Source organism: Carlito syrichta, unplaced genomic scaffold (assembly GCF_000164805.1).
Source record: "Carlito syrichta isolate Samal-C Ts95f unplaced genomic scaffold, Tarsius_syrichta-2.0.1 Scaffold314769, whole genome shotgun sequence".
Classification (NCBI taxonomy): Eukaryota; Metazoa; Chordata; class Mammalia; order Primates; family Tarsiidae; genus Carlito; species Carlito syrichta.
This window is the reverse complement of record NW_007258865.1, coordinates 228,994-256,465: the sequence shown is the minus strand read 5'-3', so window position 1 is coordinate 256,465 and position 27,472 is coordinate 228,994. Positions and strand designations below refer to the sequence as shown.

Here is a 27,472-nt window from a genome sequence, read left to right as displayed (position 1 = left end):
CTCACCTCGGCCTCCCAAAGCGCGGGATGACAGGCTGAGCCACCGAGCCCGGCCAGTGTCTTCATTTATAAAACGGGGGCGACAGGCAGAGCGGCCTGTTGGGTTTGAACGCCCCAGGGCTTGGCAGTGCTCATCACAGAGCACAGTTCGGCTTCAGGTCCTGCTGGGGTCCCAGCTCCTCATCCGGTGGCTGGGGCCATTGTTCTCACTCTGATTTAAGAGGTGCCCTTGAGAACGACTCCCTCCCCAGCCCTCCGGTGTGTCTCCAGGATGACCTCTGTTCTCAAAGAGCAAGGTCTGTCGTGGCCTGCTACTAACAAGGCCGTCTTCCCTGTAACCTTCCCCAGCTTCCTGGAAAGCGGCCGACTGGCTGGTCGGTGCAGGCAAAAGTCGACGTGTACCTGTGGCTGGGCTCCACCCGGCACGCCAGCACCATGTTGGACAACTTGCCGGCGGGCTATGAAGCTGAAATGCCCTCCAAAGGGGCGGGCGCCCACCACCCCCCCACCAACCTGCTCTACCCAGGTATGGCACCCACCGGGCAAAGGGGGCATCCCATGCTTCTGGTGGTTTCTGAGAAGATGGGAGGGCAGCTTGCATGAGTCGTTTGCACATTGTTTTAGGACCAACTTACTGGCCTTCGTTAATACAATTCTAAGGGGTTCTTCCTTACCTGCAATGCTCCATCCGGAAGCGTAGAGGGAAGCCATTAGAGACATCTGGAGTCAACATTTATGGCTTTCTGTGAACGGAGAGGGAGCGATTTGGGTTGCTTTATCGGTAGACCATGTAGGTGGTTTGCATTTCAAGCAGAAGATGTCTCTTAAGGAAATATCGGGAAGTTCTTGTACTGAGATGATCTGTGGAAATAAAGCAGGTTTCCCTTTCACGTGGCATCGGGGTTTTTGACGTATCAGTAGGGGACATTCGCATTTCGCATAAGTGACCTGATAGAGACTGGCATCGGTGGGGTCACTCCTGTTCTCCAACTAGGAGCTTGGCTTGGCTGCTTTGAGAACTGTATGTGCTTTCTGGAAACCTTTCTTCCAATAGCGATTTTCTAGGAGCGCCGTTGTGTTTACGTTTTGATACAACATTGGATTTTGTTGTGAATATTAATGCCTTACAATTGCATTTTGCATTTGGTTTCCAAATTGCTTTCAGTGTTGTAATCTCATGCTGCTGACTTCAGATAAAGCAGCTTGCAGTGTTACTGCACCGCCCCTGAAGTTGGCTTGACTTGAGCCAATGTTGGAAACACCAGAGGACTGTCTATACCCTCCGGCTCCTTGGAGACTGGTCGCCTTGGGTGCCAGTGGCAGCCAGGTGACTTAAAGAGTCAGAGGAGACAAGGTCCTGGAGACACAAATCTGATGGCTCTGCTCCTGCGTCTGTGCCCAGTGTCAATGTGTAAAAGCATTGTCTTTCTGGAAAGCGCACACTCCCTACCATATGCCGAGCATTGTGCCTGGTGCTGTACGCATAAGGTCTCCCTGGTTTCTCCCATCAATCCTGGGAAGTTTTGCAGATGGAGGAAGTATGTGCCAGAGATGCTTAGAAATTGCCCAAGACCACACAGCTAGTCCACGATGGAGCAACTCTCTCCAAACCCTGCTTGCTTTCCGCTGTTTTCCACCCTGCCTTTACAGAGTTTTCATTTGGGAGTGGAAAACACATACAGCAAGCTGCCTTCCTGTGTGTATAGACACTATCTCTAGAGACCAAGGCCCTGGACATGCTTGCTGTTCCAGCTGCTAACGCCTTCCGGCCCCACCACCTGTGCGTGAGATCTGGCCCGAGAAGTCCCGCTCGTGGACGGCGGTGCTCTCCCTCATCAGCCTCCGTCCGGATGTCTCTGCCCGCCGCTGCCTTGACTCAGTTTATCGTCCTGAAGCATTGCGTTGCTGGCATCAGCCCTGTGCACGTATCTGAAAAAGTCCCCCGACTGCCTGCTAAACCAGATGCCGTGTCGCCTGCAGGCCTCCTGGGTTCTCAGCGGGATGGCAGGACCGTCCGGGACCCGGCACCCTGGGCAAGCGAGACAGCACCTGTGCCCCCTGGCCTGGCGTTTTTGGCCTTGTCTTGGCTCACCCTGCGCCAGCTGCTCGCAGCCTCCACCCCTGCCTGCCAGACCTTGCTGTCCTCCAGGGCTCTGCTCTGTGGGCCAGGCTGCCTCCGCCGGAGTCTGCCCTTCTTACTTGAACTTGATTTGGCCCTGAGAGTTTTTCCTGTGTGCACACATGAGGGGGACCTCAGAAAACCTGGAATTTATTTGTAAAAGATTGAGTATCAATTCTTTGTTGTGTAAACTTCAGACACCTTCGAGTTCCGCTCGGTTTGATGCAATATGGCAATGGAGACGCTTTTTCCGCGGCTCAAAACGGTTTTTGAACGCGTCACTTCCGAGGACGTTTAGGGCTGTTTTTTGTTTCACCTCTCCACGTCATGGGCTCTGGCCGTGGCGCTGCTTATTCCTTTTCATCTCCTTGCCCGTTCCCATTCGCCTGACTGTCCCGGAGGTACGGGGCTCAGTGTGGATCTGTGTTTGTGTTGACGTATAGGGGCGCTTTGAGGGCTTTTTTCATCTGGGGAAACACAAAAACCACGCAGGGCGGTCGTGCTGTTTGGGCTCAAAAACTGCCGAACACTCAGCGCAGTGTGGGCAGGTGCGCTCATAAATCACCCATCACGAAATGGACAGACGTGTCGAAAGAATCTGAAAAAAAAAAAAAATTCACTGAAGCCGAGCACAGCCTCTCACTACAACACTAGCAGGTCCACTGATGCCAACGGGTTCCTAGAACACTTACCCAGCAGGGGAAGCCCGTGCTACAAGGGTTCACCGTTCAGAAGATCATTCCGTGTTTTTTGGCTCCCCTCGGAGTCTTACGTTACATGGGGAGGACCGTGTTACGTACCGTGCTGTTGATCATTCCTCATGAAGCACTGGGTTCCATTCGTTTGGCCGTGTCTACCTCCAATCCGTGGCTCCCAACGGCTCTCCGAGGTCCTGGCCTCTTCCCTGCCACTCCCCAACAGCGGGTCCTTGGGCTCCTTCCAGCTGCCCACCAGCACAGGCTGCATTGCGGTGGGCAGCAGAAAGAGCTCACCAGGCCCGTGCCATGCTGGACGTCCTTCCCAGGTGCCAGGCTCCACTCTCAGCCCTCTGTGCCCCTACGATAAGCTATGAGGAGCCATTAGGGGCCCCCCTTTACAAATGAGGAAAGAAAGACACAGAGAGGGTCCTGATCCCATGTAAGTCCCCGCACGGAGCCAAGCAAGATAAGCGAGGCGGGGCACAGAGACACACACAGGGTGTCTGTGCCCTTGGTTTAGCTGAGTTACTCAACTGGTGTGCGAGTGTTCCTGCATACGGGTCCCTGTGTTGACACAGACACCCGGAGGCATGCTGAACACAACCTCTGGGGGAGCCAGGGGAACGGGAACGGGCAAGGAGATAAAAAGAAATAAGTAGCTCAGAACCCAGGAGGCGCCTTGCCGGGGCCCACGATCACCATGTCCCAAGGGCGATGACGAGTCCCACTCTTCCTGGAGGTCCTGGCCGAATCCCCGCTGCAGGCCCCCTCGCCTCCAGCCTGCTCACAGTTACGCTCGCTCCGCCCCTCGCCCCATGTCCTTCTGTGCGGGCGCCTCACAGGACTCACATCCGGCCTCCTGTCCCCGCAGTGTGGGTGCTCGTGTCACCGTCTGTCCCCTCCCAGGAGCTCCCCAGAGGCAGCCATGTTCTGGCTACCTCAGAATCCTTGGAGACCAAGAGGTACGCAGTAGGTGCTCTAGGGAAAGTAGATGGGCGATGACTCCTCAAGATATAAAAAGACTCATGCACAAGCGCGCACACACACACGCCAGTGTAAACAAGAGAACCACTAGGGAGCAGAAAATGGGATTTTACAAAGAAAAGTGGATTTGGTAATTGACAGAAACACAGCCCAGGCTCTGGGTGGGTCGATTCCCCAGGCTTTGGAAAGTATCTCAGCCTCTCGGGGGGCATCTTCCTCATCTAGGAAATGGAGATCGCGCTCTGTGTGTCAAGGGCGTGGCAGCAATTAAGACGCACAAAGGCGCCAAGGGGACAGCCACCCCTCATTGCCCCTCGGTGTCACCTCTTCCTTCCTTGTGACCTCCATCTTTGCTGCAGGGATGGTGGGGCCGGAGGCCTCCTCTCATCTTTCAGTAGATGCACATCACACACAGGACACACGCTTGCACTCGCCGTCCTGGAAAGCCCACTCACACCTGCCCTCTCCATGGTCTGTCCACAGCCCGGCACACCTTCCAGCTGAGAGCGCACATGTACCAAGCCCGGGGCCTCATCGCAGCTGACAGCACCGGACTCTCCGACCCCTTTGCCAAGGTCACTTTCCTGTCTCACTGCCAGACCACAAAGGTAATGGAGGCCCAGCCCACTTTCGCCCGGGACAGAAAAGGCAGGGCGCGTTGCACATGCCTGTGTCTCTGGGCGTGTGGGTGTCTCAGACTCAAATGCAGACGTGTGCCAGGAAGGACTCGCCGCGAGTCACTGTCCTAGGGCAGAGGACGCAAGTCCCCGGGGCCAAGGAAGGTTGGGAGGAGAGAGGAGCCAGGAGGAGCAGAACCAGGTGCACCTAGGACACCTACTGAATGCAGGCGTGAGGCCAAGTGCACGGGGAAGGGCAGGTGAGGACACAGCTCTGGCAGCCTGTGTGGGGCTCATGGTCCAGTCATGACGGGCAAGGCTGGAGCGGAGGAAGGTCTCTGGATTCGTGGTTGGGAAGCTCTGGGCTGAAAGCCCTTGTAAGAGAGACTACTGTGTTTCAGAAGCCCCCACCGCTAGAAAACATGACTTCTTCACAGCTGTCCTGAGGATGAAAGAACGTGGGTCATCTTAGACCGTTTGCTTATAACAGGATACCTAAAGTGGGGCCAGTTATAAAGAAGAGGAATTTATTTCTTGCGTTTATGGAGCTGGGGAAGTCCAAGCTCTCTGTAAAGAAAAGGAACTCATTGCTTATGTTACGGAGGCTGAGAGGGGCTGCGTCTGGCGAGCCCTTCTTGCTGGTGGGGACTCTGCCGAGTCCCAGGGAGGCGCAGGGTGTCACACGGTAAGGGCAGAGTGTGCTAACTCAGCTCTCCTCCTCTTCTTATAAAGGTACCCATTCCCCTCCCAAGATAACCATTAGCCCATCAATCCATGAATCCATTCGTGAGGGCAGAGCCTCTTAAAGCCCCTGCCTCTCAATCCTGCCAGATGGGAAATTCAGTTTCAACATGAGTTTTGGAGGGGAAAAATGTTCAAGACACAGCATGGCTCTGTCTTTCCCCTTTCCTGGATGTCGAGTGCTGAAATGCAAAAAGGATTTCTAGTCAGCACACGTCCAGTAGGATGCTTCTCTCATTCTCTAACTTGAGCTGCTCTCTGATTTGCTGTTTGAAGTGGGAGAAGCTTGGTAAAGGATCACCCGTCTCAGGGTGTTCGGCCCTGGGTGTCAGGACTCTGGTGCCCGAGGCTGCTGGCTTGCTCACCTCCTCACAACTCACTACACCTCAGGCTCATCCTCCTAAAATAGGACCGTCATGAAGCAGAAAGTCAAGTGCATGAAGTGACTGATAAGCGTTGGACGTTCTATTGGCATGTGTCAAGGCGGTTGACAGCTTTCTCCAGGGCCAAGCCCTCGGCCCAAGTGACTGATTAGACCAGGCTTTGACGTACGACTCACAGACAGGGCGTGATGTGAGCCATCCTCCATCACCTCCCCAGCACCCGCGGGGTGCTGGCTCTGTCCAAGGCATGTACCGGGCTCTGGAGGACACAGGGCCCAGGCTCCGCTCCTGTGTAGTCGCTGCACTCCAGCAAGCCACTAATGCAGGGCTGAGGCCCACAAGAGCTGGGTGGAGCGGGGGTTCACCCTGCCTGGAGAGGGAGCTGGGGTGCCCAGGAGGACAGCGGCTTCATCCTCACTCAGCAGCTGAGCCTGAGAACACGGAGGCCCGGGGCTGCGGCCTCTTCCCGTGCTTCGAGAGGTGATTTGTGGCAATTGTGGGTACACACTCTGGATTGCCTGGTCTAATCCGTGCTCTTCCATGGATCCCTGGGTGACAGGAAGCATAGCTCTCTTGATGGCTTGGCTGCTTTATCTGTGAAATAGGAATGATAGTGTTGTGCATTCTTCCTAGGGGACCCCCAGACAGGCCTTGGGGATTCTCTTGATAGAGCCCAGAGCCCTCTTCCACCTGCCACAACGCTGTGGAATTCCAGGTCTCCAGGGTGATCACAGGCCCTGCAGGAACAAGAGGGGTGGTTGTGTGAGCTTGCTGGGATACTTTTTTCCCCCTTTATTTTATAACGATGGGGGGCACATGTCAGGATTAGGTGCATAAGTAATGTATGCGCAGGTGAAGCTTGGGCTTCCCACGGGTCCTCACTCCCCTGGTTTAGGGCCAGGTGACCTTTGTGCTTTGTGATTCTCTTCTGTCTCTCCAGACCGCATCCTCCTTTGACTTAGACCCGTAGCTCAGATCATCTGTTGATCAGGTGATCGCTGGAAAGAGAAAACAGGTTCTGTGAGCCCTGGGTGTGGCCTCTGTCATTCTGAACCAAGTAGTCGGCAATCGTCAGTAATACCAGCTGTCGGGTCTTCAAAGCTCCGCGTGTGCTGGGCATGAGGCTGTGTGTTTGACACGCACTGTTTCCGACACTCCACTGCAGCCCGAGGGTGGTGCTATCAGGGTCCTCCCTCTGCAGATGAGCAAGGTAGGGCTCGGAGATGACACACAGCAGACGGTGAAGCTGAGAGGCCCAGGCTCGGCCGATTCCAGTCACTCTGCCGACCCACTGTGCCTCCAGTGTGGTGGGAGAGAGTTCCAGCATCCCTCTCCTGGTCCAGCGAGGGCTGCGCGGAGGGCCTGGTCTGCCAGTAAATGACCTCACCTTCCCTCTTCATGGTGGGAAGAGCTGGCTGGGACCCTGCAGTCCTGGCCAAGAGCCCTTGTTCCTGGTGGCCCTCCTCCGAACTGACCACTGGTGTCAGGAGAACCTGCCCCTGGAAGGCGGTCCAGCATGCCCAGCCTTTATGAGATGACTTACCAGAATGAAACATCCAAAGAGGGGAAGCGGCCGCCCCAGCCCAAGGACGTGGACGTGGAAGCCTTGCACTGAAGGGTGAAGGGAAAGAGAAAAAAGCTCCTTCGGAGAGAAAGGAAGGAGGGCCGGTGACTCACGGGAGCTTTGGGGAAGGAGAGGGCATCTTGGGGGGGCGCGGGTTTCAAGTAACCAGATGGACACTTAGTCCTGAGGACACGGGTGGCCTCTTGTCAGACGACATGCCCTGGTGCACCAAGGCTGCATGTGGTAGGCATTCAGTAGGTGCTCACTCATTTACCCAAGAGTGTGGGTGGGGATGGAGTGAAGTGGGCAACAGGCACTTATTGAGCACCTACTGTGTGCCTGGCATTTAATATTCTCGAGCAGCAGTCATGACAACGCCATAAGGCAGGTGCTAACCCCATTTATGCGAGGAAAACAAAGTTTTGGAGAGGTTAATTCACCTGCTCGGGGGGACACAGGATAGGTGATGGGACTAGGATTTTATTCCAGGATGATCTGATCCTAAAAGTATACCCTGTCCATGACAGCTGACTCTCTTGTCACAGTGGTAGCTAAGTGCTACCAGAACCTTCCAAAGGATGTCACTCAACCCAGTTATGATGTGTACCTCATTAAGGAAGCCCCTAAGTTCTTCTTAAAGGAAGGGGGCTGTGACCCACTTCTAGGTAAGACCCTCGTGGCTTTGGACCAGTAATGCCGGCCATTGTCCTCTTTGTCCTTTGATTTTCTCCATCTGTAGAATGGGTGCAGACAACTCTCAGCCCTCATATCCTCAAGAGTACCTTGGCTGAGAAGTTGGAACGTTTATTTCGCTTGGGTGAACCTTTTAGTACATCTCAAAGGTCCTTTCACTCATGGGTGCAACTCTGAAGACAGGTCAATACCCGCTCACTCATTCACGAAAACAGCTACTGAGCGCCTGCTGCGCACAGAAAGTGTGTCCGTGCCTAACACTGCCTAGCTCACGCCAGGTCCTGAATAACCCTATGAAGAATGAAGGAAGGAATGGACAAATGCTGGCCTCTGGAGTCTCCTCAGCTGCCATTTGCAGCCCAGGGCCAGGGGAGACAGCAAAATATTTCTGAAGGAAAGATGCTGTGAAGGCGGTCCACGATTTTGGTGTGACACCATAGGGCGCTTTTCGAAAGCGAAGCACAGGCACGTGGTTCTTTGTGATGTCAGCCACGGATACAGGCCAGCTCTGAACAGCAGCTCCACGACTCGGCCTTATTGGTTGGTTGAAGCCATTCATTTCCCGTTAGAAAAGTTAGATTTCCTCTGAAATGTTGCATTTAAAACCTTGGTGTGTCTGAGGCATACAGTATTCTAAAAGCAAAAAGCAAGAAGAGAAGAGAGTTGTGAAAATGCACGATACTGTTATGACTCACAGGCAGAAGAGCCGCGAAAATACCCTTTCATGACCCTGTGCAGATGACTCAATGCCGTGACCAGAGGTGACTCGATGTAAAACTCTGAGATGACAGTTGTATGTGGGCCTCGAGTCCCAGCCAGGCCTCTCTCCCCTCCCCCTTGGACCGAGCACCCACAGATCAGGGTGCCGTCCAGAGCCACTGTGGACGCCTCCTAGGGCCCAGCGGCTGCTGGGACACATTCACCTGGGGCATCACTCCTGTGTCTGGGAGGGAAGGGAATGCAGTTCTGGACTCTTCCCAGGACTGGCTCCGGTGTGAGTGGGCAGCCTCCGTCCAGGTGGAGTCCACCCACCGCAGCTGCAACAACCCCAGCCTTCAACTCTGGCGCGCTGCAAACATCCCATTCGTGGAGAAGTAAATGCAAGTCCAATGTGCCTGCCCTCCCAAGGTACCACTGAAGTGACCTGGCAAGGCATTGGGCCACTTCTAGGTGAGACCTCCGTGGTTTTAGACCAGTTGTGCAGGGCACTGTCCTCTTTGCCCTTTGATTTCTCCATCTGCAGAATGGGTGCAGGCAACGATCAGCCTTACAGTTTGCTGATATCCTAAACCCCATGGAAGAAAGTGTCATGCAAAATGGTGAGGGGTCAGCCAGGACTCTCAGCACTTTGGGAGGCCAAGATGAGAGGATTGCTTGAGCCCAGGAGTTCAAGACCAGCTTGGGCAACAAAGCAAGGCGTCTTCTCTGCCAAAAATAAAAAAAATAGCCAGGCATTGTGGTCCGTGCCTGTGGTCCCAGCTACTCAGGAGGGTGCGGTGGAAGGATCACCTGAGTCCAGGAGGTCGAGGCTGCAGTAAGCTGGGATCATGCCACAGCACTCCAACCTGGGCAATAGAGTGAGACACCAACTCAAAAAAAAATGGTGAGGGTTGTTTTGAAGACCCACATCTACTCCATGTAGTCAAGAAATATCTGACCAAACGTGAGTTCTACCGTCTGGCTCTCCTCTGCTGCCACCGTGAGCTTCACCACTCACTCCACCACCTACTCCACCACAGCTCCCAGCCGCCCAGCCTCCGGCCCACCAGCAGCGCGGCCAGCGTCCATGCAGGCACCAGCAGCTCAGCCTCCCAGATCTCTGTGTCCCGCTCCACCAGTTTCCGGGTGGCTGGGGGTCCGGGGGCCTGGCCACGGGGATGGCTGGGAGTCTGGGGGGCATCCAGAGTGAGAAGGAGACTGTGCAAGAGCTGAACGACCGCCTGGCCTCCTACCTGGTGAGGGTGAAAAGCCAGAGACCGAGAACCCGAGCCTGGAAAGCAAAATCCAGGAACACTTGGAGAAGAAGGGACCCCAGGTCAGAGACTGGGGACATGGCTTCAAGACCCTCGAGGACCTGAGGGCTCCAATCTTTGCAACTCCTGTGAACAATGCTCGCATCGTGCTGCAGATGGACAAGGCCTGTCTTGAAGCTGATGCCTTTAGAGTCAAGTAGGAGACCGAGCTGGCCATGCGCCAGTCCGTGGAGAGCCACATCCGTGGGCTCCGCAAGGTCATTGTTGACACCAGTGTCCCCCGGCTGCAGCTGGAGACAGAGATCCAGGATCTCAAAGAGGAGCTGCTCTTTGTGAAGAAGAACCACGAGGAGGACGTAAAACACCCACAAGCCCAGATTGCCAGCGCTGGGTTGACCATGGAAGTAGATGCCCCAAATCTCAGGACCTCAGCAAGATCATGGCAGCATCCGGGCCCAGGATGATGAGCTGGCTTAGAAGAACCGAAAGGAGCTGGACAAGCACTGGTCCCAGCAGAGCGAGGAGATCACCACAGTGGTCACCAAGCAGTCCGCCAAGATTGGAGCTGCCGAGATGACGCTCACGGAGCTGAAACGTACAGTGCAGTCCTTGGAGACTGACCTGGACTCCATGAGGGACCTGAAGGCCACCTTGGAGAACAGCCTGAGGGAGATGGAGGGCCGCGACGCCATGAAGATGGAGCAGCTCCACGGCACCCTGCTGCACCTGGAGTCTGAGCTGGCACAGACCCGGACAGAGGGCCAGCACCAGACCCAGGAGTACAAGGCCCTGCTGAACATCAACGTCAAGCTGGAGGCTGAGATCGCCACCTGCCGCTGCCTGCTGGAAGATGGAGAGGACGTCAGTCTCAGTGATGGCCTGGACAGCAGCAGCTCCATCCAGACCGTCCAAAAGACCGCCACCCGCAGGAGAGTGGACGGCAAATTGGTGTCTGAGACCAACGACACCAAAGTTATGAGGCGTTGAGGTGATGGGAGCAGGGTGCCCTTTGGGGAAGCAGGAAGCCAATAAAAAGTTCAGAGGTTAAAAAGAAGAAAGAAAGAAATATCCACAAAGCAGTAGAATTCTATATAAGAAATATTAGATTTGAAGCCCAACTTTGGAGTATTTGAAGACATTTTCTTTGCTCCTAAGCAAAGAATCATTTAGTCTCCCTCCCCACCAGTTTTCCACCCATAGTATGAAAACACTGTGAGCACCTCCTTGGTGGGGGCTGAGGGGCAGCCCGGGCATTGCTGTCCAGCGATTTAGGTTAGACCCCAGTCCTGCCGCTCATTGGCTCTGGACAGACACGCCTCACATCCTGGTCTGGAAAATGCATGCCCGTAACTGAACCTGCCTCCCAGAACTATGGTGAGGTCTGAACGAGACAACGCACATCAACACAGCAACTCACACACTGTGGGTGTATGGTTGCCATTCACGTGACTGCGAGGAGCGGGTCGGAATCAGGTATGCAGAGGGTGGTGAACATCGTAGGGGCCCTGCCCGCAACGCCTGCTAAAAGTACTGTCTCAGCCAAACACGGTGGCTCATGCCTGTCATCCCAGCACTTTGGGAGGCCAACGCAGGAGGTTTGCTTGAGCCCAGGAGTTTGAGACCAGCCTGGGCAACATGGCGAGACCTCTTCTCTGTGCAACAAACAAACACATGAATAAATGAACAATGGCATCTTCCCCAGGGCAGGGGCTCTTTGCATCCCTCCTTCCGGTGCAAAGTTGCTGCTCAAGGCCCGGAAGCGCTTGAACGTTGAGTGAACGCTCAGCCCCGGCAGTGATGTGCTTACTTTCCTGCACAGGTCCCTGCCAAGTGGCCCGGGAGCGCCTGCAGCCGGGCTGAACCATCTTCTGCTTTTCTTTCCTCCTCTTCCAGGTCATCTCGCAGACGCTCTCTCCCACCTGGAACCAGATGCTGCTGTTCAACGACCTGGGGGTGCACGGGGACGAGAAGGAGCTGCAGGAGTCCCCGCCCTTGGTGGTGGTGGAGCTGTACGACAGCGACGCGGTGGTGAGTGTCCCCGGCCAGCGCAGGCCACGCCGCGCCAACAACGCCACATTGAGCGGGCTCACTTTTTTTTAAGGTAGATAAAGTTCAGGTGCTGTCATGGTCAGGATGCTGGACAGACCCAGAGGCATTCTGACCTCTGGAAACAGCTCACGGAGCCAAAAACACTGGTGATGGTCGTTTGTTTTCCTGAAGGGGGTTGTTCACTGATTTCCCTCGAGGCTGCAATTAAAATCGGATCCAGTGCGCAAAGCTTCAGCTGACACCCTTCTTCAGGAACAGAAGGCTTGCGTGAAGTGGCCAGTGGCTGTGCCCAGCCTGTAGCTGGCTCTGGGTCCTCTTGCCTTTGATAAAAGTGTCCTCGCCTTCTGAAAGCGGGAGGTGTTGGCTGATTTCGCCCAGCTGGAAGGCAGCAGTTGGGCACCGTCCTGGGCCTTTTTCTTGGTGGTTACTTCTCAGCCTGAATGCCGTTTTCATTTCTATCTCTTCTCTCCTATGATGCAAACTCAACCTCTTCCTCTTTAAGGGGGCTCGTGGCCGAACCCTTGGGTAGATTCACAAGTGGATTTTTTAAAATTTACCAAGACAAATATTATTTTTCCTTTTTAAATCAGGAAGTCCAAATGGAAAGGCAAAGGTTTACTTGTTTTATTTAGCATCTCTAGTTCCGCACAAAGTTGCAGAAGCACGACTGTTAAGTACCATAGTTGTTCCAGGAAGTCTTCCAAACCCCCCTTGCCTCCTCGAAGCTCTCCTGGGCCCGGTCCTGGGTCAAGATCAGGAGGGGGTTAGGATGGAGACATCACAGAAGGTGAATAGGTACCTCGGAGAGCACACATACCTCCTTTTTTTGAAGCTGGGGTCTCTCTGTCACCCACGTTGGAGTGCAGGGACATGATCACAGCTCACTACAGCCTCGACCTCCTGGGCTCAGATGATCCTTCCACCTCAGCCTCCCAAGTAGCTGGGACTACAGGTAAACACCTCCATGCTTGGTTTCTGATTTTTTTGTAGAGACGAGGTCTTGCTATGTTGTCCAGGCTGGTCTCGAACTCCTGGGTTCAAGCAATTCTGCCGCCTTGACCTCCCAAAGAGCTGGGACTACCAGTAGGAGCCACCACACCCAGCCCCCACCCCTCTTGCTTCCTAGAGGAGGAAACAGACACAGGTCACTCACATACCTTCTTTGAGGTCACAGTCACTTGGAGGCAGAGCCAGAACTTAAACCCAGGTCTCCTGTACACACTTGCTGGCACGTGTAACCCAGGCGGGGGTGGCAGTCTCTTCTACGTGTGCACATCCCGGCCTCCACACCGTTCCTCCCTCTTGGCCCCATCCCCCATCCATAAACTGGGGTTCAATGTACATATTTATGACAGGAGATTTCTACTGCTCAGGATGTCGCCTTCATTTGCTGGAGGGAAGACCACACCATAACCACCTTTCTAGCTTTGCTCCTGACACCATGCTTTCGCTCTTAAGTGTTAGCTTAGTCCTTGAAGTGTAGGCAAGCCACCCTGCCAGGCTGGCGCTGTCCCCTCTGCCACTCCGAGTGTCCCTTTCCCTTCTAGATCTCATCCAGTGGTGGCTGTTTCTGGCCCAACCCTAAGCCAGCTCTTTCCCAAGAAATCAAGCTTACATTTTCGACTCTCAAGGGAAAAGGAAATGGGAGAAAAAGAGTAAGAAAGTCTGCGCTCTCCTCCAGGAGAAATACCCGTAGGCATGCCAAAGATGTCGTCACTGTGGTGGGCTGCAACTAAGTGGGCCTCAAATGTGGTGGGGACCAGATTATCGGAACTGGAACCCGCGGGGCCCATGCGTCTGGTCGGAGTGTCATTGCGTGTCCCTGTGGCTTGTGCCCTCACTTGGTCTGCTGGTTTTGTGAAATGAGTTTGCATGTGGAAGATGGGCTTCTGGGGCTCTCGTTCGCTCTTTTGTCTCCATGACTAATTTGAGTGAACTTTTCCCAGCTGTGTCAATGAGCAAACTCTTTGTCAGGCAGACCACACATTTCCTACCCAGCGGCCCTGGTTCCACCTGGGCCTGATCAGGTCTGACCCACTGGGGACACAGGCAGGCAGGCAGGCAACCTCCCTGCTTCAAATGCGGCTGGATGGAAGCCACGCTCTGCCTCCACCCAGTGTCACCCAGCAGCTAAGGAGGCAAGTGCCGCGTCCAGAGGTGACCGTGCAGCATGACTGCCGAGCCCAGCCTCCGCCCACGAGGACGTGGCCCTGTCCTTGGACGGCAGAGGGCATTTAGCCAGCAACTTCCCTCAGCAAACATGCGCTGAGTCCCTGCCCTCACCAGGGACCCAGTAGTGAATAATGCGGGCGACTCTGCCCACGAGGAACTTAGGGTTCTTGAGATAACCAGGCTCCTGGGAGGCGGCCTGGAAAAGAGGCACAGAGCGGAGCCCACAGATAGTTCTCATAGGAACTTATGGCCCATGCACATACATACAAAGATATTTTATTTTATTATTATGTTTTGAGTTGGGGACTCACTCTATTGCTCAGGCTGGAATGCAATGGCCTGATCACAACTCACTGCAACCTTGACCTCCCGGGCTCAGATGATCCTCCCTCCTCAGCCTCCTGGAGAGCTGAGACTACAGGCATGCACCGCCATGCCTGACAAATTTTTAAAGTGTTTTTTGTAGGGATGAGGTCTCACTGTTGTGTCCAGGCTGGTCTCAAACTCCTGGGCTCAAGCAATCCTCCTGCCCTGGCCTCCCTCTGTGCTGGGATGGCAGGTGTGAGCCACCGAGTCTGGCCCAAAGATAGTCCCATTTCTTCTTTTACTACCAAGGAAAAGAGGACAGAACTGCCCCATAATTAACCGCGCTGATCTTGATCGTCACCACCACCATCATCGTCGCCATGTTGCTGAGTACTGGGTGCTTGTTGTATACCGTTCACTGTGCAGAGCATATGCAACACGCCATTACCCCCATGACCCTATGAACAGCATTACGTTTAAGCCTTTGCAGCCGTGAGGCTCACGAAGGTTGAGTATCTGACCCAGGATGCAGAGCTAGAAAGCCACAGACGTGAGAACTCAGACTCAGGTTTGCCCGGCTCCGTGGCTCACGCTCGCCCGACGGCAGCACCCTGCTGGGGGCCTCTGAGACAAGGGCTGCCCTCTACTTTTCCCGCCTCCTCCCAGCTGCCCCAGAGACAGCATTCTTACTTTCTCCCACGGGGAGTTCAACAGGAGGACAGAGACACACCCTGCCAGCCTTGGGCCAGGAAGCCCCCAGGGTGAATTTCGTAGAGTTTCCCAAGGTCCTTGGCCTCCACCGGCCCCCACGCTCGTGGGTTTGGGCGAGAGGCCCTGGGCAGACAGAGAGACAGCAGGCGAGGAGGGCACGATGCAGACGGTTCTGTGAGGATTATGAGCGGCACCCCCAAACCTGGAGTTATTTAGAAAAACTGTGGATTGATTCTTATGTGTTTAAGCTTCCGTCACCCCCCAAGCACTCTCGGTTTGATTCGATCCACCTATCAAGACGCTTTTCCGCCTGCTTAAAGCAGTTTCTGAACTCGTCAGCTTTGATGCCTGTTAGGGCTTCTGCCATTTTTGGTTTCTCTTCCACATCGGCAAAATGTTTCCCCTCGAGGACTTTCTTCATGGGTGGCAAGAAAAAAAGTTGTTTGGGGCAAGATTGGGCGAAGGTGGGGGGGGCACGGAGGTCGTGCTGTTTGGGGTCCAAAACTGCTGAACACTCAGCGCAGCGTGGGCAGGTGCGCTCACAAATCACCCATCATGGAATGGGCAAGCGTGTTGAAAGAATCTCCAAAAAAAAAATTCACTGACACCAAACATAGCCTCTCACAACAACACCCACAAATCCACTGATGCCAGTGGGTTCCTAGAACTCTTACCTGCCTCACAAGGGACCCGCCCTCCAAAAAATAATTCCCGTTTTTGGGGGCTCCCCCTCATATTTCCAACCTTTTGCTGATGTGGGTCAGAACCAGGTGGCTCACACTCAGGAAACAGAGTTCACTTCCTTTCTGCCGCAGGGGAAGCCGGAATACCTGGGTTCCACGGTGGCCGCGCCTGTGGTGAAGCTGGCTGGCCAGGACTACGAGCCCCCCAGGCTGTGCTACCACCCCATTTTCTGCGGGAACCTCTCTGGAGGGGACCTCCTTGCCGTGTTTGAGCTGCTACAGGTGAGTGGGCGAGATGTGGCGTCTGCCCGCATGTCCGTTCTGCCCACCTGGCCAGAGACACGGTCCCACTGGAAGGGCCACCCTAAGAAGCTGTCCCAGGCCCTCTCGCAAGCCCATATTGATGTGTGTGTCCCCGGGGTCTGAGAGGTGCCACTTAAGAACACAGGCTAGCTGGGCTCGGTGGCTCAGCCTGTAATCCCACACTTTGGGAGGCTGAGTTGAGTGGATGGCCTGAGCCCGCGGGTTCGAGACCCGCCTGGGCAACTTGGTGAGACCTCATCTCTACAGTAAATCAAAAAAATTAGCCGGGCGTGGTAGCGCGCACCTGTAGTTCCAGCTACTCGGAAGGCTGAGGCGGAAGGATCGCCGGAGCCCAGCAGGTCGAGGCTGCGGTGGCCGGGAGCAGCCACTGCACTCCAGTCTGGGCGACAGAGTGAGACTCCACCTCAAGAAAAGAACACAGGTGCCTGGGCTGCTCCCAGATCCCTGGCGTTTGTAAGTCGGAATCCCAGGAAGGAAGATTCTTGTGGGTTTGGCAGCAACCCTCGAGCAGTCCTGTGTGCAAGTCCCTGGGCTCCACGCAGACCATGGAAGACAGAGAGGAAAGCTGCAGACATGAGTCTGACATGAGACTGACAGCGTGCTCGGTGTTGCTTGCTGCCTCGTATCACCCCTGCCCTCCCTCTATCCGCCGATGGATTACACGGTTCCCGTGTTGCAGAAAGTCAGCGGAGGGTGAATGACTGATGGACTCACCTCATCACACAGCTGAGCTGCATGTTGCACTCGAACCTTCAGAACCTTCTGCTCCTTATACAGTTTCCCAAGGACCCAGGGCTCACCGTCCTTCCCACTAAGCCCTGGAGGATTTTATGAGCATGTGTCTCGGAAGACTTCCTTAGAAAGTGGAGGAGGGATATTGGGAGGAAACACAGAGACGCTGAATGAAGTTCGACTGTCCAATAGGGGACCAGACAGGACGAGGGGTGGACCCGGAAGAGGCGTGGGTAGGTGGGCCAGCAGCCGGGAGGTTTCTCTCCCTGACCTTCCACGCCCTGAGGCATTGGGGGTGGGTGGCACTTTTCTTCTAGCTCAGGCCGATTCCCCTTTCCTAGTCTGTTCAGGCTGCGTAGACTGGGTGACTGAAATAATGAAAGTTTATTTCTCACAGTTCTGGAGCCTGGAAAGTTCAAAGTCAAGGTGCTGGCAAACCTGGTATTCTCACGCGACTGAGAGAGAGAAATTATGTTGTTTGTGTCTCTCTTATCCAGGCTTTAGTTCAACTGATATGGGTTCTGTCTTCATGACCTAATCACCCCCAAAGGTCCCACATGTGAGTGTCATCACACTGGGGTTAGGATTTCAATGCAAGAAAGGTTCTTTCTTAAGCAGAACACAATTCAGACCCTGGTTCAAGTCTTGGCTAAGATGGGTGTAAGACTCATCACTGTGGCCGGATAGAGCCCCCTGGCCATAGATCAGGCGCAGTTTGGTTTTGAATCCAAGTGTGTCCACCCCAAAGCCAGAGATCACAAACATCCAGTCCATAGCACTGTCTATGTAGATATGCTGGTTTCCAGAAATTCCAGTCTTAGAGAATGCAACAAATGAAGCTGAAACTTCCTCAGTGGAGAGCCCGGAAGGCAAGCATCCCTCAGGCATCCAGGGTGGGCAAGAGTGAAACTCTGGGGCTGGGTGGGTGGCAGGGATCTGGCTCTCTGCCTGTCACATGCGCCATGGGTAAGCCACTCACTTCCTCTGTTTCCCCTACAAATGGGGACAGTGATCAACCCGCCCCAAGTGCCTGGCATGGAGTAAACACTTGCAGGTAGCTATTTCCTGTAATGATGAGGAGGACACAGACATCACATCAGGATGTCCAGTGCCACCATTAATTTTAGGAGCAGAAGTTGGGCTGGATAGAAAGGTAATGGCTTGCTCAACTTGGCAGCTGAAAACCTGGGGTCCAGGCAGCCAGAGCTCAGGGTGGGGAGCATAGTGAAGAAGGGGTGGCTTTGAGGTGGACACACTTGGATTCAAAACCAAACTGCGCCTGATCTATGGCCAGGGGGCTCTATCCGGCCACAGCGATGAGTCTTACACCCATCTTATCCAAGACTTGAACCAGGGTCTGAATTGTGTTCTCCTTAAGAAAGAACCTTTTCTTTTCTTTCTTGGTTTTTGAGTTGGGGTCTTACTCTGTCCCCCAGGCTGGAGGACAGTGGCGCGAATCAGCTCACCGCAGCCTCAACCTCCTGGGCTCAGGCAATTTTTTCAAGTCAGCCTCCTAAGCTGAGGGTATAGGCGTGCACCATCATGCCTGGCTAATTTCTTGATTTTTGTAGAGACAAGGTCTTACTATGTTGCCCAGGCTGGTCTCAAACTTCTGGCCTCAAGCAGTCCTCCCACCTCAGCCTCCCCAAGTGCTGTGATGACAGCGATGAGCCACCGTGTCCTGCTGGAACAACTTTTTAAGGATGGAATGGGTGCCTTGGAGAAAGAGCGTGCACTCTGTTGGGGCACTGAGGCTGAGTGAGCTCTTGGAGGGATGGAGGAGGGGAAATTCCAGCATTGGCCAGCTCCATAATGGTCACAGCCTAGGGGGCTAGACAGCAGGACTAGAACAATCTCCGTCTTACAAACCAAATGAAATTCCACAGAAACAGCTCTAGTCAACAAGCAGATGCGTGTGCCCCGAGATGCGGACTCTCGGGACAGACAGTGGCCTTCAGCACTGCTGGGCCAGTCTCTCCTCCAGCAAGAATCTGGTGGTTGGGACTGTCTGTCCACAAGCAGTTTTAGGTCAAAAACCAGCATTACTCAAGCCTGTCATCCCAGCACTTTGGGAGGCCGAGGTGAGAGGATTGCCGAAGCTCAGGTGTTCAACACCCGCCTGGGCAACTTGGTGAGACCTCATCTCCACAATAAATCAAACAATAAGCTAGGCATGGGAGCGCGCACCTGTAGTTCCAGCTACTTGGAAGGCTGAGGTGGGAGGATTGCCTGAGCCCAGCAGGTGGAGGCTGCAGTGACCGTGAGCATGCCACTGCACTCCACCTGGGTGGCAGAGTGAGACTCTGACTCAAAACCAAAACAAAACAAAAACACCAGCATTAAATAGTGTTGCGTGGATGTGGAGGGAATTTCCCCTCCTCGGTCCCTCTAACTGCCCCAGAAGAAAGCCCCCTGGTGTCCATCTGTCCATGAAGCCTCTGTCAACTTGCAGCCTCCCTTCGGAAGTGAGAGCATGGGTCTCAGGCGTGGCGCGTTGGCAGGAAGACTCCTGGCGCTTACGGGAGCAACCCCCCTGAATCTGCTCCTCGGAGCAACAGCCCCTTCAAAACAGCGACGAGAACATCTGAGAAACGCCCCAGCACATATTCCGATGACATCGCTTGGGTTCTTTTTGAAGTCACATTCATGCATGTCAAGTGGCACCTGCTTTACCTGGCAACATGAGGGTTCCTCTTCAGAAGCAAAGCTGAATCTGATCAAGAGTGTCCCCTGGATAATCGCCCAGGGGTGACAGCGGTGGCGGGGTGGCTGGCAGGAAGATCAAGTCTAGTCCAACACTCCCATTTTGCCTGCGAGAAAACCGAGGCTCGAGGCCAAAGGAACTGGGTTCGGTCAACTCTCTTTCCCCTCCTCAGAGCTGCCTCAGTGCGGGCTCTGGCCAGAGACCCCTCATCTGTCACGAGGAGCTGGACGAGTGGATCCTTAGAGGCCCTTGGAGGGCTCGGCCTCCCGTCCTCCCTGCCTCAGCACCGAGCGGAGATCCTGCTGCCTCCCAGGGGCTGATTTGATAGAGGAGGCGTTGCTGGTGGGGTGTAGCCAGGAGACATGATTCCCGGGGGTTTCTCTAGGGCTTCTTCTCACTCCATCACTTGTTCAAAAAGCGGTGTGATCATCAGCGTGGCCGTGTCAGTGCGGATCTCATGTGCGCTGAGAGATCAGGCTGGACGATACCTTCACTGACCCCAGTCCTCTTCTCTGCTGTTGGGATTTCACCTCTTTTCTTGGAATGTTCTGCTTTCTGTATTTTATCCAGATAATCTGGGCTTATCCCCCCGTCTCAAGAGCCTTGATGTCATCACATCTGCCACATCTCTTTGTGCCATGTAAGACAACCTATTTATAGATTCCGGGAATTAGAATGTGACCATCTCTGGGGAGCCACTATTCTGCCCACCGCACCCTTCAACTCCTAGAAATGTTTCCATAGATTTCCCACAGGGCTGGTGCACTGCACATCCCAGAAGAGCCATCACCATTTGACCTCTGTGACTGGCACCCCCTAGAGTTGTGCTGGGCTCAGCCTCCATGGATGTAGGTAGCAACTCTGCCTTCGTGGAATCCATGCTTCCTGTCTTTCAGCTTTCTAGGAATCTTTCTCTTACTATCACAGCAGCTTTCTCTGATTTTTGCACACGTGTTTCATCTTCTTTGTCTTTCTGGCACAGATTCAACTTAAGTTCTATTGGCTTACAAAAAAAAAGATATTCTTCTCTCATGCTTGGCACTCATTGGAAGTCAGAATTAGGAGATTGGATTAGCTGCCGACAGCATCTCTGTGTGATTTTCCTCCCTGTTTTAAAGACAGAGAGTTGTTCATTAACAGTCTACTGAGCACGACTCTGCAGACGCCATACACTTACCAATCGGCTGGTGAGGGCTCAGGGAGGGAGCAGGCTGATCCTTACATATCACTAGAAACTTCAGGCAGAGACTCTGCTCTTTCTCTGTTGGTGAGTGGGTTAGCGTCCTTATTGTTGCATCTTTGTTTTTAAGGTATCTTTATTTGGGTTTTTGGCAGTTTTATCATGCTGCCTTAAAGTGCAATTTTCTTTGTCTTTAGCCTGTTGGGTTTTGTAGAGCTTTTAAAAACGTGGCCTGATGTTTTTAATTAGGGTTGGAAGAGTATCGGCCGGCCATCGTCTCTCCAAGCTTTACCTCTGCCCTGCCGTCCCCTCCTCTCTTCTCCTCTTTCCTCCTCTTCTCACCTCACTTCCTTCCTCTCTTCCTCTGTGACTCCAATCACACGTGTGTTAGACCTTTTAATTCTCTCCTTGATGCTTCTCGTTCTTTGACATTCTCCTCTCCTTTTGTCTCTCTGAGCTGTATTTTACCCATAATACCATAACAGTGGTATCTTCCAGTTCAGTTTGCCTGCCTTTAACAGAACCTGACTTTTAAATAAAACCCATTCACTATGTTCTTCTTTTCGGTGACTACATTTTCAGTCATAGAATTTCCATTTCTTCTTTTTTAGCATAGGTTCCATTTGTTGGAATTCTTAATCTGGTTTCTTACAGAACAGATTAAGCACTGTTACTTTAAAGTTCCTGTCTGGTTACTACATAATCTGAATCGCTACGGATCTCTTTCTTTGGTTATTTTTTCTTTTGGTTTTTTAATCACATTATCTTATCGCCATGCATGCCATACTTCATTGCATGGTAGATACTTTTACATAAAAATGTTTAGGAAAAAAATCAAGCCCAAGCTGGTATCATTTTTCTCCAGAGGATTAAATTCACTTCTGGCATAGTTTGGGGCCACTAGCCATCCTGGGTCATCCACATCCAGTTAAAGATTAAGATGATTTGAAGTTGAGCTTGTATCTGTGCCAGGGTCAGTGATTTCATTTATCTTTACTCCTAAGAAATGTCTTGTGTGCAGAAAGTATGCCAAGTGCCTTACACGCTGTCTCAGCAACTCTGTGAACTAGATTCACCATCTTCGTTTTCCACAGTAGAACGGAGGCTCAGAGACACAGTAACCTTTCCAAGCTCACACAGCTAGTCATTTATGGAGCCCAAGATGGGACACTACCTGCTGCACCGAAGACGATGTAATAGGTGTATACATGGTAGACCAAGTGAGACAGAGAGAGAAGGCACTGGGGAGCTTTCAGAGGGACAGGGCTGGAACCAGGGTCATAGCTGCCCAGGAGTGAGTGTCCCCCTGAGTTTTGCCCCCTACATGCCTCACCTGTCCAGCCTGGTCCCCACCCAGAAACTCGACCTGCCTTGAGGTGCTGATTTATCTCCCCTGGGATGAGAGAGCAGTCTGGCTCCCAACCCAGCATATCCCACTCACCTGCAATTCTTACTCTTTTACTTTCATAACACGGCCCCGTATTTCCACTGCCTCCGAGCGCTGAGGGACTGCATACCCCATGGATTCGCAGTCAGCAACCAACCCATTTCACTGAAAACCTCAGTCTTGGCTAGCAGCAAGGTCGTCCTGCCTCTGCCATGAGTGGGACCTTCCAGGGCAGCGTGGAAGGCCAGGAAGCATATGTGGGCCCTCCAGGAGCAAGGCGTCTTTGGGCCTGTCCCAGGCTGACACCACGACAGCCCAGGATCAGGAAACGCAAGGCTGTTTTCAAAGCACGTCCAGAGGCAACCTGGCCTGTGCATCCCTGTGGTTTTGTGGTTTCACCTTTGAAGTCAGGGGAGCCCCTGGCGTTCCCGTGAGGTGGTGCCTTAGGCTCCTGGCGGCCATTGGTGCTCACCCTGTCCCTCCCAGCCTCTCTCTGGGCTGGTGCTGCCGCAGCACCGTTGTCTCAGGCCGGCTTCACATCTACGGTGTCGGCTCTCCCTCTCTGGAGCTTTCTGGTCATCTGCTTCCTCGCGTCTGCCTTCACAGACTGGAACGCGTCTGCCCACGAAGAACACTGTGACGTGCACGCTCTGCAGGTCCTGGCGGGCCATCGGGCTTTCTCCAGCATGGGGAGCTGGTGTGTCCATCGACTGGCTGGCCTGTGTCAGGAGGTCACTGTGGGGGTGCGCTGGGGGGCCGAAGGAGGGGCAAAGCAGAGAGACTTCTGGCCGACGCCCCACAGACCTTTCAGGTGGACACACAGCCTGCAAGGAGGACCCCCGCACTGAAGCCAAGTTCATAAACATCTGATCCCCGAGGGGCTTGAGGGTGGTCCGGCACTGTAGCTCAGGCTCAGACAGAGTGATCTTTGCAGGTCATGCGGCAGAGCTGGTTTCAGACTCCACCCCCCTAATTTCTGTACTAGGCCTACATAGAGGACACTGCACACAAAGGATGTCGAGGAGAGGAGGACGGCCCTGGTAGCTAGGATCAGGGCCTGTCTGAAAGGCGTATGGGCCGACCAGGCCTGAGGGCAGTGGGAATGGCCCGCAGGGAGGGGACCTTCTCCTGAGTAGGACGCGGGGAGCCCTTGGGGTAGGAGTCCAGCAGAGTCCAGCAGCTGCTTTCGAGCTTCCTTGGCCCCAAGGTCCCGAGAGGGGACACGCTTCCACCCTGGGCTCCGCCTTCCCCAGACCTTGTTTTCTGTTTCACTAAGACGTAGTCTCGGTGGGATTAAATCCAAATCTCGTTTGGTAGCCGTGCACGACGGCTCTTCTGGGGATCTTGGGAAGTCGGAAGGAAAGAGGGTTAAGACTTGAAGGTTCAGCATCTGCGTGGGCCCTCCCCTGCTCACTGCGGGGCTCTCTGTCCCTGCTTATCTGTCTTCTCCTCCCCATGCTGTGAGCTCACCAGAGGCTCTCTCCCCAACCTGTGGCGCAGCATAAGTGCTCACGACATGTTGGCTGCCCTTGTCAATGAATGTATTTATCAATTAATCAGTAGCTCATGCCCTTGTTGCATTTTAAGCTGGAAATGTGGCCTGGTGACGGGACAGCGGCCGTCTCACTGACGAAGTAACCGTGTGGCGCGGTCATCTTCCTTCTAACCTGTGCTCGTCCTGCCTGGCAGGTCCCTGCATCTGGGCCGCAAGGGCTCCCTCCTGTCGACCCGCCAGATGTCGCCCAGATCTATCCGGTGCCTGCCAACATCCGGCCGGTGTTGAGCAAGTACCGAGTGGAGGTGGGTTCAAGGGACTCGGGGATCTGCGCTGGTCTCTCGGGCTCAAGGGCCATGGCCCCGCATGGCTCATGGAGGGGTGTGGTGGGAGGGGAAGCAGACCCAGAGAAAACTCCACCCAGCTCACGGCAGCCAGATGGGTGCTGTCCTTCCTTCAAGAGCATCGTGCGGCCCTTGGGTGCGTCTGGCTTCCCCCTCCAGACCCAATGGCTTGGGCCCCTCCGTGGTCTTCGGTGACAGCTCTGCTGGCCCCTCAGGTGCTCTTCTGGGGAGTCCGGGAGATGAAGAAGGTGCAGCTCCTGTCGGTGGACCGGCCGCAGGTGCTGGTCGAGTGTGGGGGCCGCGGAGTGAAGTCCTGTGTGATCCAGAGCTACAAGAACAACCCAAACTTCAGCGTGCAGGCTGATGCCTTCGAAGTGGTACGTGCTGCCCCTGCCTGCTGGGTCCCCACCCCCCTTCACCTGGGCCCCATTTGCAGGGCTTAAGAGGTGTCTGGGGCTCTGGTGTCTGCTGCCTGCAAGAGAGAACAGTCTCACTCAGTGAAAAGCCAGAATTTCAGGATGCGATTGGGATGAGTTTTGTTGTTTTGGTCGACTTTATTCAAACATTTCCTGGTGCAGATCTCATAGTCCATCAAAGTACAATGACAAGCTTCTGCCCAGAACAGTGGTTTCCAAAGTGTGGCCTCTGGGTCATCGACACCAGCATCGCCTGGGACCTTGTTAGAGATGCTCATTCCCAGGCTCGGCCATTACGCCACTGAGCCAGACACTGTTGGGGGCGGGGGTGTAGCTGTCTCTGGTTTGGCGAGCCCTCCCCTGCGCTGACGTTGTAGGCTGCTGGTCTAGAAGTTCGTCTCGTGAAGCTTACCCTCGTGGTTGAGTTTTGAAAAATTACTTGTATTTAAAATGTTAATTTACACGTGAACTGATCCTTCTAAAATGATGTTTTTGGCACCTGTGCTTTTGTTTATTTCAACACACTTTTTTGGTGCTCTAACTGGGAAGGAAAAATTGATTTGTCCAACCCGGCCAGCTCCACTGAACACGCATTCTAAATGAGCCAAGACCACAGCGGAAGAATGCCCGTGGTGTTTGCAAACCTTTTGTATCACGCTCCATTGAGCCTTGGGGCCACCAGGGGAGATGAGTGCCAGGGCCCTGCCCCTCCTCCAAGCACTATGGTCAAGGGCTTGCTCTTTTCTGCTGTTCTCCCTGGGCCAGGGGAAGTGGTCACCTGAGATGAGAGGTCTGGAGGCGATGCTGGGGTGGGAGGAAGCAGGGATGTCTGCCACTTGACCCCAGGATCGGCTGTCATGGAGACGCCCCTCACAGTCTGGGTGGTTTCTCCCTGGCGTGGGAAGACATTGCTCCCAGTGTTGGCAGGACACTGGGCAGGCTAGGTGGGACTGGGTGGCAGCAGGGGAAGGGGCGTGGGGAACCTGGCTTGCTCTGGGTCCGCCAAGGACGGGCTGGCCATCCCGAGCGGTCAGACCCAGACTGGCGGAGCCCCGAGTCACCAACTTCCCCACAGGAGCTGCCGGAGAACGAGCTGTTGCACCCGCCCCTGAGCCTCTGCGTGGTGGACTGGCGCGCCTTTGGCAGGAGCACACTGGTGGGCACCTACACCGTCAACTGTCTCAAGCAATTCCTGTGCAAACCCAGGGAGCCCCCGGCCCTCGGCCCACAGGAGGACAGGAGCCCACCCGGGCCAGGTAGGAGGTGGTTCCGAGACTCTGGGTCATGGCACCTGCAGGTGCCTGCTGGGACTGGCTCCAGGATGCCACAGCCATGGGTTAGGCTTATCTTCCACAAGCTGGCGTCCGCAGTCCCCTCTGCCTAGCTTTTCCTAGAGGGACAACTGCTAACCTCATCTGCAGTCCCCGTTTTTGAGCAGAAATCCTCAGCGATATACTCAGACCCATCTGTGTCCTACACTTTATGGTTTGTACTTTTGAAGTCTTGGTTAAGAAACCCTTTCTCACCCCTCAGTCATAAAGACGTTTTCTTCTATCAGTTCTAGGGTTTTAGTTTCATATTGAGATCTTTAGTTCACCAGCATTTATGCAGAGTCTGGAGTAGGAATCCGCCTGCATTTCTCCCGGTATAGTGTACCACTTTCCCCTGAAGGGTCTGCTAACCACTCATTCCTGTCCCCGTGCTTTGTACTTGCATCTTCCTCATGAATGTCCTCATCTGGTGCCACAAATGTCCTGTTTCTGAGTTTTCAAGTCTGTCCCACTGGTTTATTTGTCTCTGTGCCCTGCACAGAGTAGATGCCTGTAGGAGTTTGTTGGGTTGAATTTGCTGTTGAAAAGTCAGCATCTGAAGAAGAGAGAAACTCTAGGGGCTACAGCAGGGATGGGGGACCCCCACTGGGGAATGTTTCTAAGTATTGAAGCTTACAGCACAGATTGAAGAGGTGAGAACCTTAGGCAGCGAAGGACAGTGTTATACCTTCTTGTGGTATCAACAGCCCAGTTAAGAATCTCGTAAAGCCCAGGGTATAACCCTGCTCCCTGCCAAGCATGTGAACTCAGATGCTCAGAATTCTGCCTATCCTTGGGGGTTGTAAGGGGATTTACAGCCCTGTGGAGCTCCAAAGTCTCCCCATATTAACACACTGGGGGAGACAATCAACACAGAAAACCTGTGCCCTGAACATCGATGCTCTAGATACCGGGGACCACAATTGATTAAAATTGCTCTGAGGGATCGATGACAAATACAATCATTTACTGACGCCATCTTGCGCACCAGATGCGTTCCATCATGATCTTGCTTCACCTTCCATGCAATGGGTGTTTTTTGTTTGTTTTTCTTAGAGTCTCACTGTGTCACCCAGGCTGGAGTGCAGTGGCACGCTATTCACGGCCACCGCAGCTTCGACCTGCTGGGCTCAGGTGATCATTCTGCTTCAGCCTTCCAAGTAGATGGAATTACAGGTGTGCACCATCACACCTGGCTAATTTTCTGATGTACTGTAGAAATGAGGTCTTGCCAAGTTGCCCAGGCTGGTCTCGAACCCCTGGGCTCAGGCAATCCTCTCACCTCGACCTCTTAAAGTGCTGGGATTATAGGTGTGAGCCACCGCACCCAGCCTGCAATGGGTGTTTTTACTATGATTTGGCAAGCAAGGAAAATGAGGTTCAGAGACGTAACTTGCCGTATGTGAACCCAGGTCTGTCTGACCCCCTAGTCGTCGGTCCCTGAGTGACACCCCGCACTGCAGCCCAGCCCCCTGACCTACGTGCTGTCACGTCCACGATTCCAGATGCACTCACAGCCACCGAGTCTTCTGAACCCCTCAACGCCTCCCAGGACCTCCCAACTGATCACATCTATGTGGATGTTGAGCCGCCAGCCACAGTGGTACCCGACTCTGCCCAGGCCCGGCCGGCTGTCCTGGTTGACATCCCTGACTCCTCCCCAGTGCTAGAGCCTGAGCACAAACCTGCAGCCCAGGAGTCACCAAGAGACGGAAAAGTGAAGGTCAGATTGTGTCTCTCTTCCTGTTTACAGGCTTACTGGAGTTTGCCCTGGGGCTCTAGACACAAACTTTCCCTCCTACCAACAGTATTGACTACTGGCAAGAAACTCTCTCTCTCTCTCTGTCTCTCTCTCTCAAAGAGATGAGTTCTCACTATATTGCCCAGA

The 27,472-nt window shown here is 54.0% G+C and overlaps 1 protein-coding gene across 1 annotated transcript in view; it reads left to right on the top strand.

Annotated features, from left to right (window-relative positions):
* FER1L6 (fer-1 like family member 6) overlaps positions 1-27,472 on the top strand; it is a 119,964-nt gene that overhangs the window by 51,990 nt on the left and 40,502 nt on the right. The window contains exons 18-25 of the mRNA XM_021719494.1: positions 348-525; positions 4,284-4,408; positions 11,665-11,799; positions 15,825-15,974; positions 23,709-23,819; positions 24,074-24,235; positions 25,350-25,530; positions 27,090-27,307. Of these exons, the coding sequence (XP_021575169.1) occupies positions 348-525; positions 4,284-4,408; positions 11,665-11,799; positions 15,825-15,974; positions 23,709-23,819; positions 24,074-24,235; positions 25,350-25,530; positions 27,090-27,307 (1,260 nt within the window). The remainder of the gene's footprint in view (positions 1-347; positions 526-4,283; positions 4,409-11,664; positions 11,800-15,824; positions 15,975-23,708; positions 23,820-24,073; positions 24,236-25,349; positions 25,531-27,089; positions 27,308-27,472) is intronic.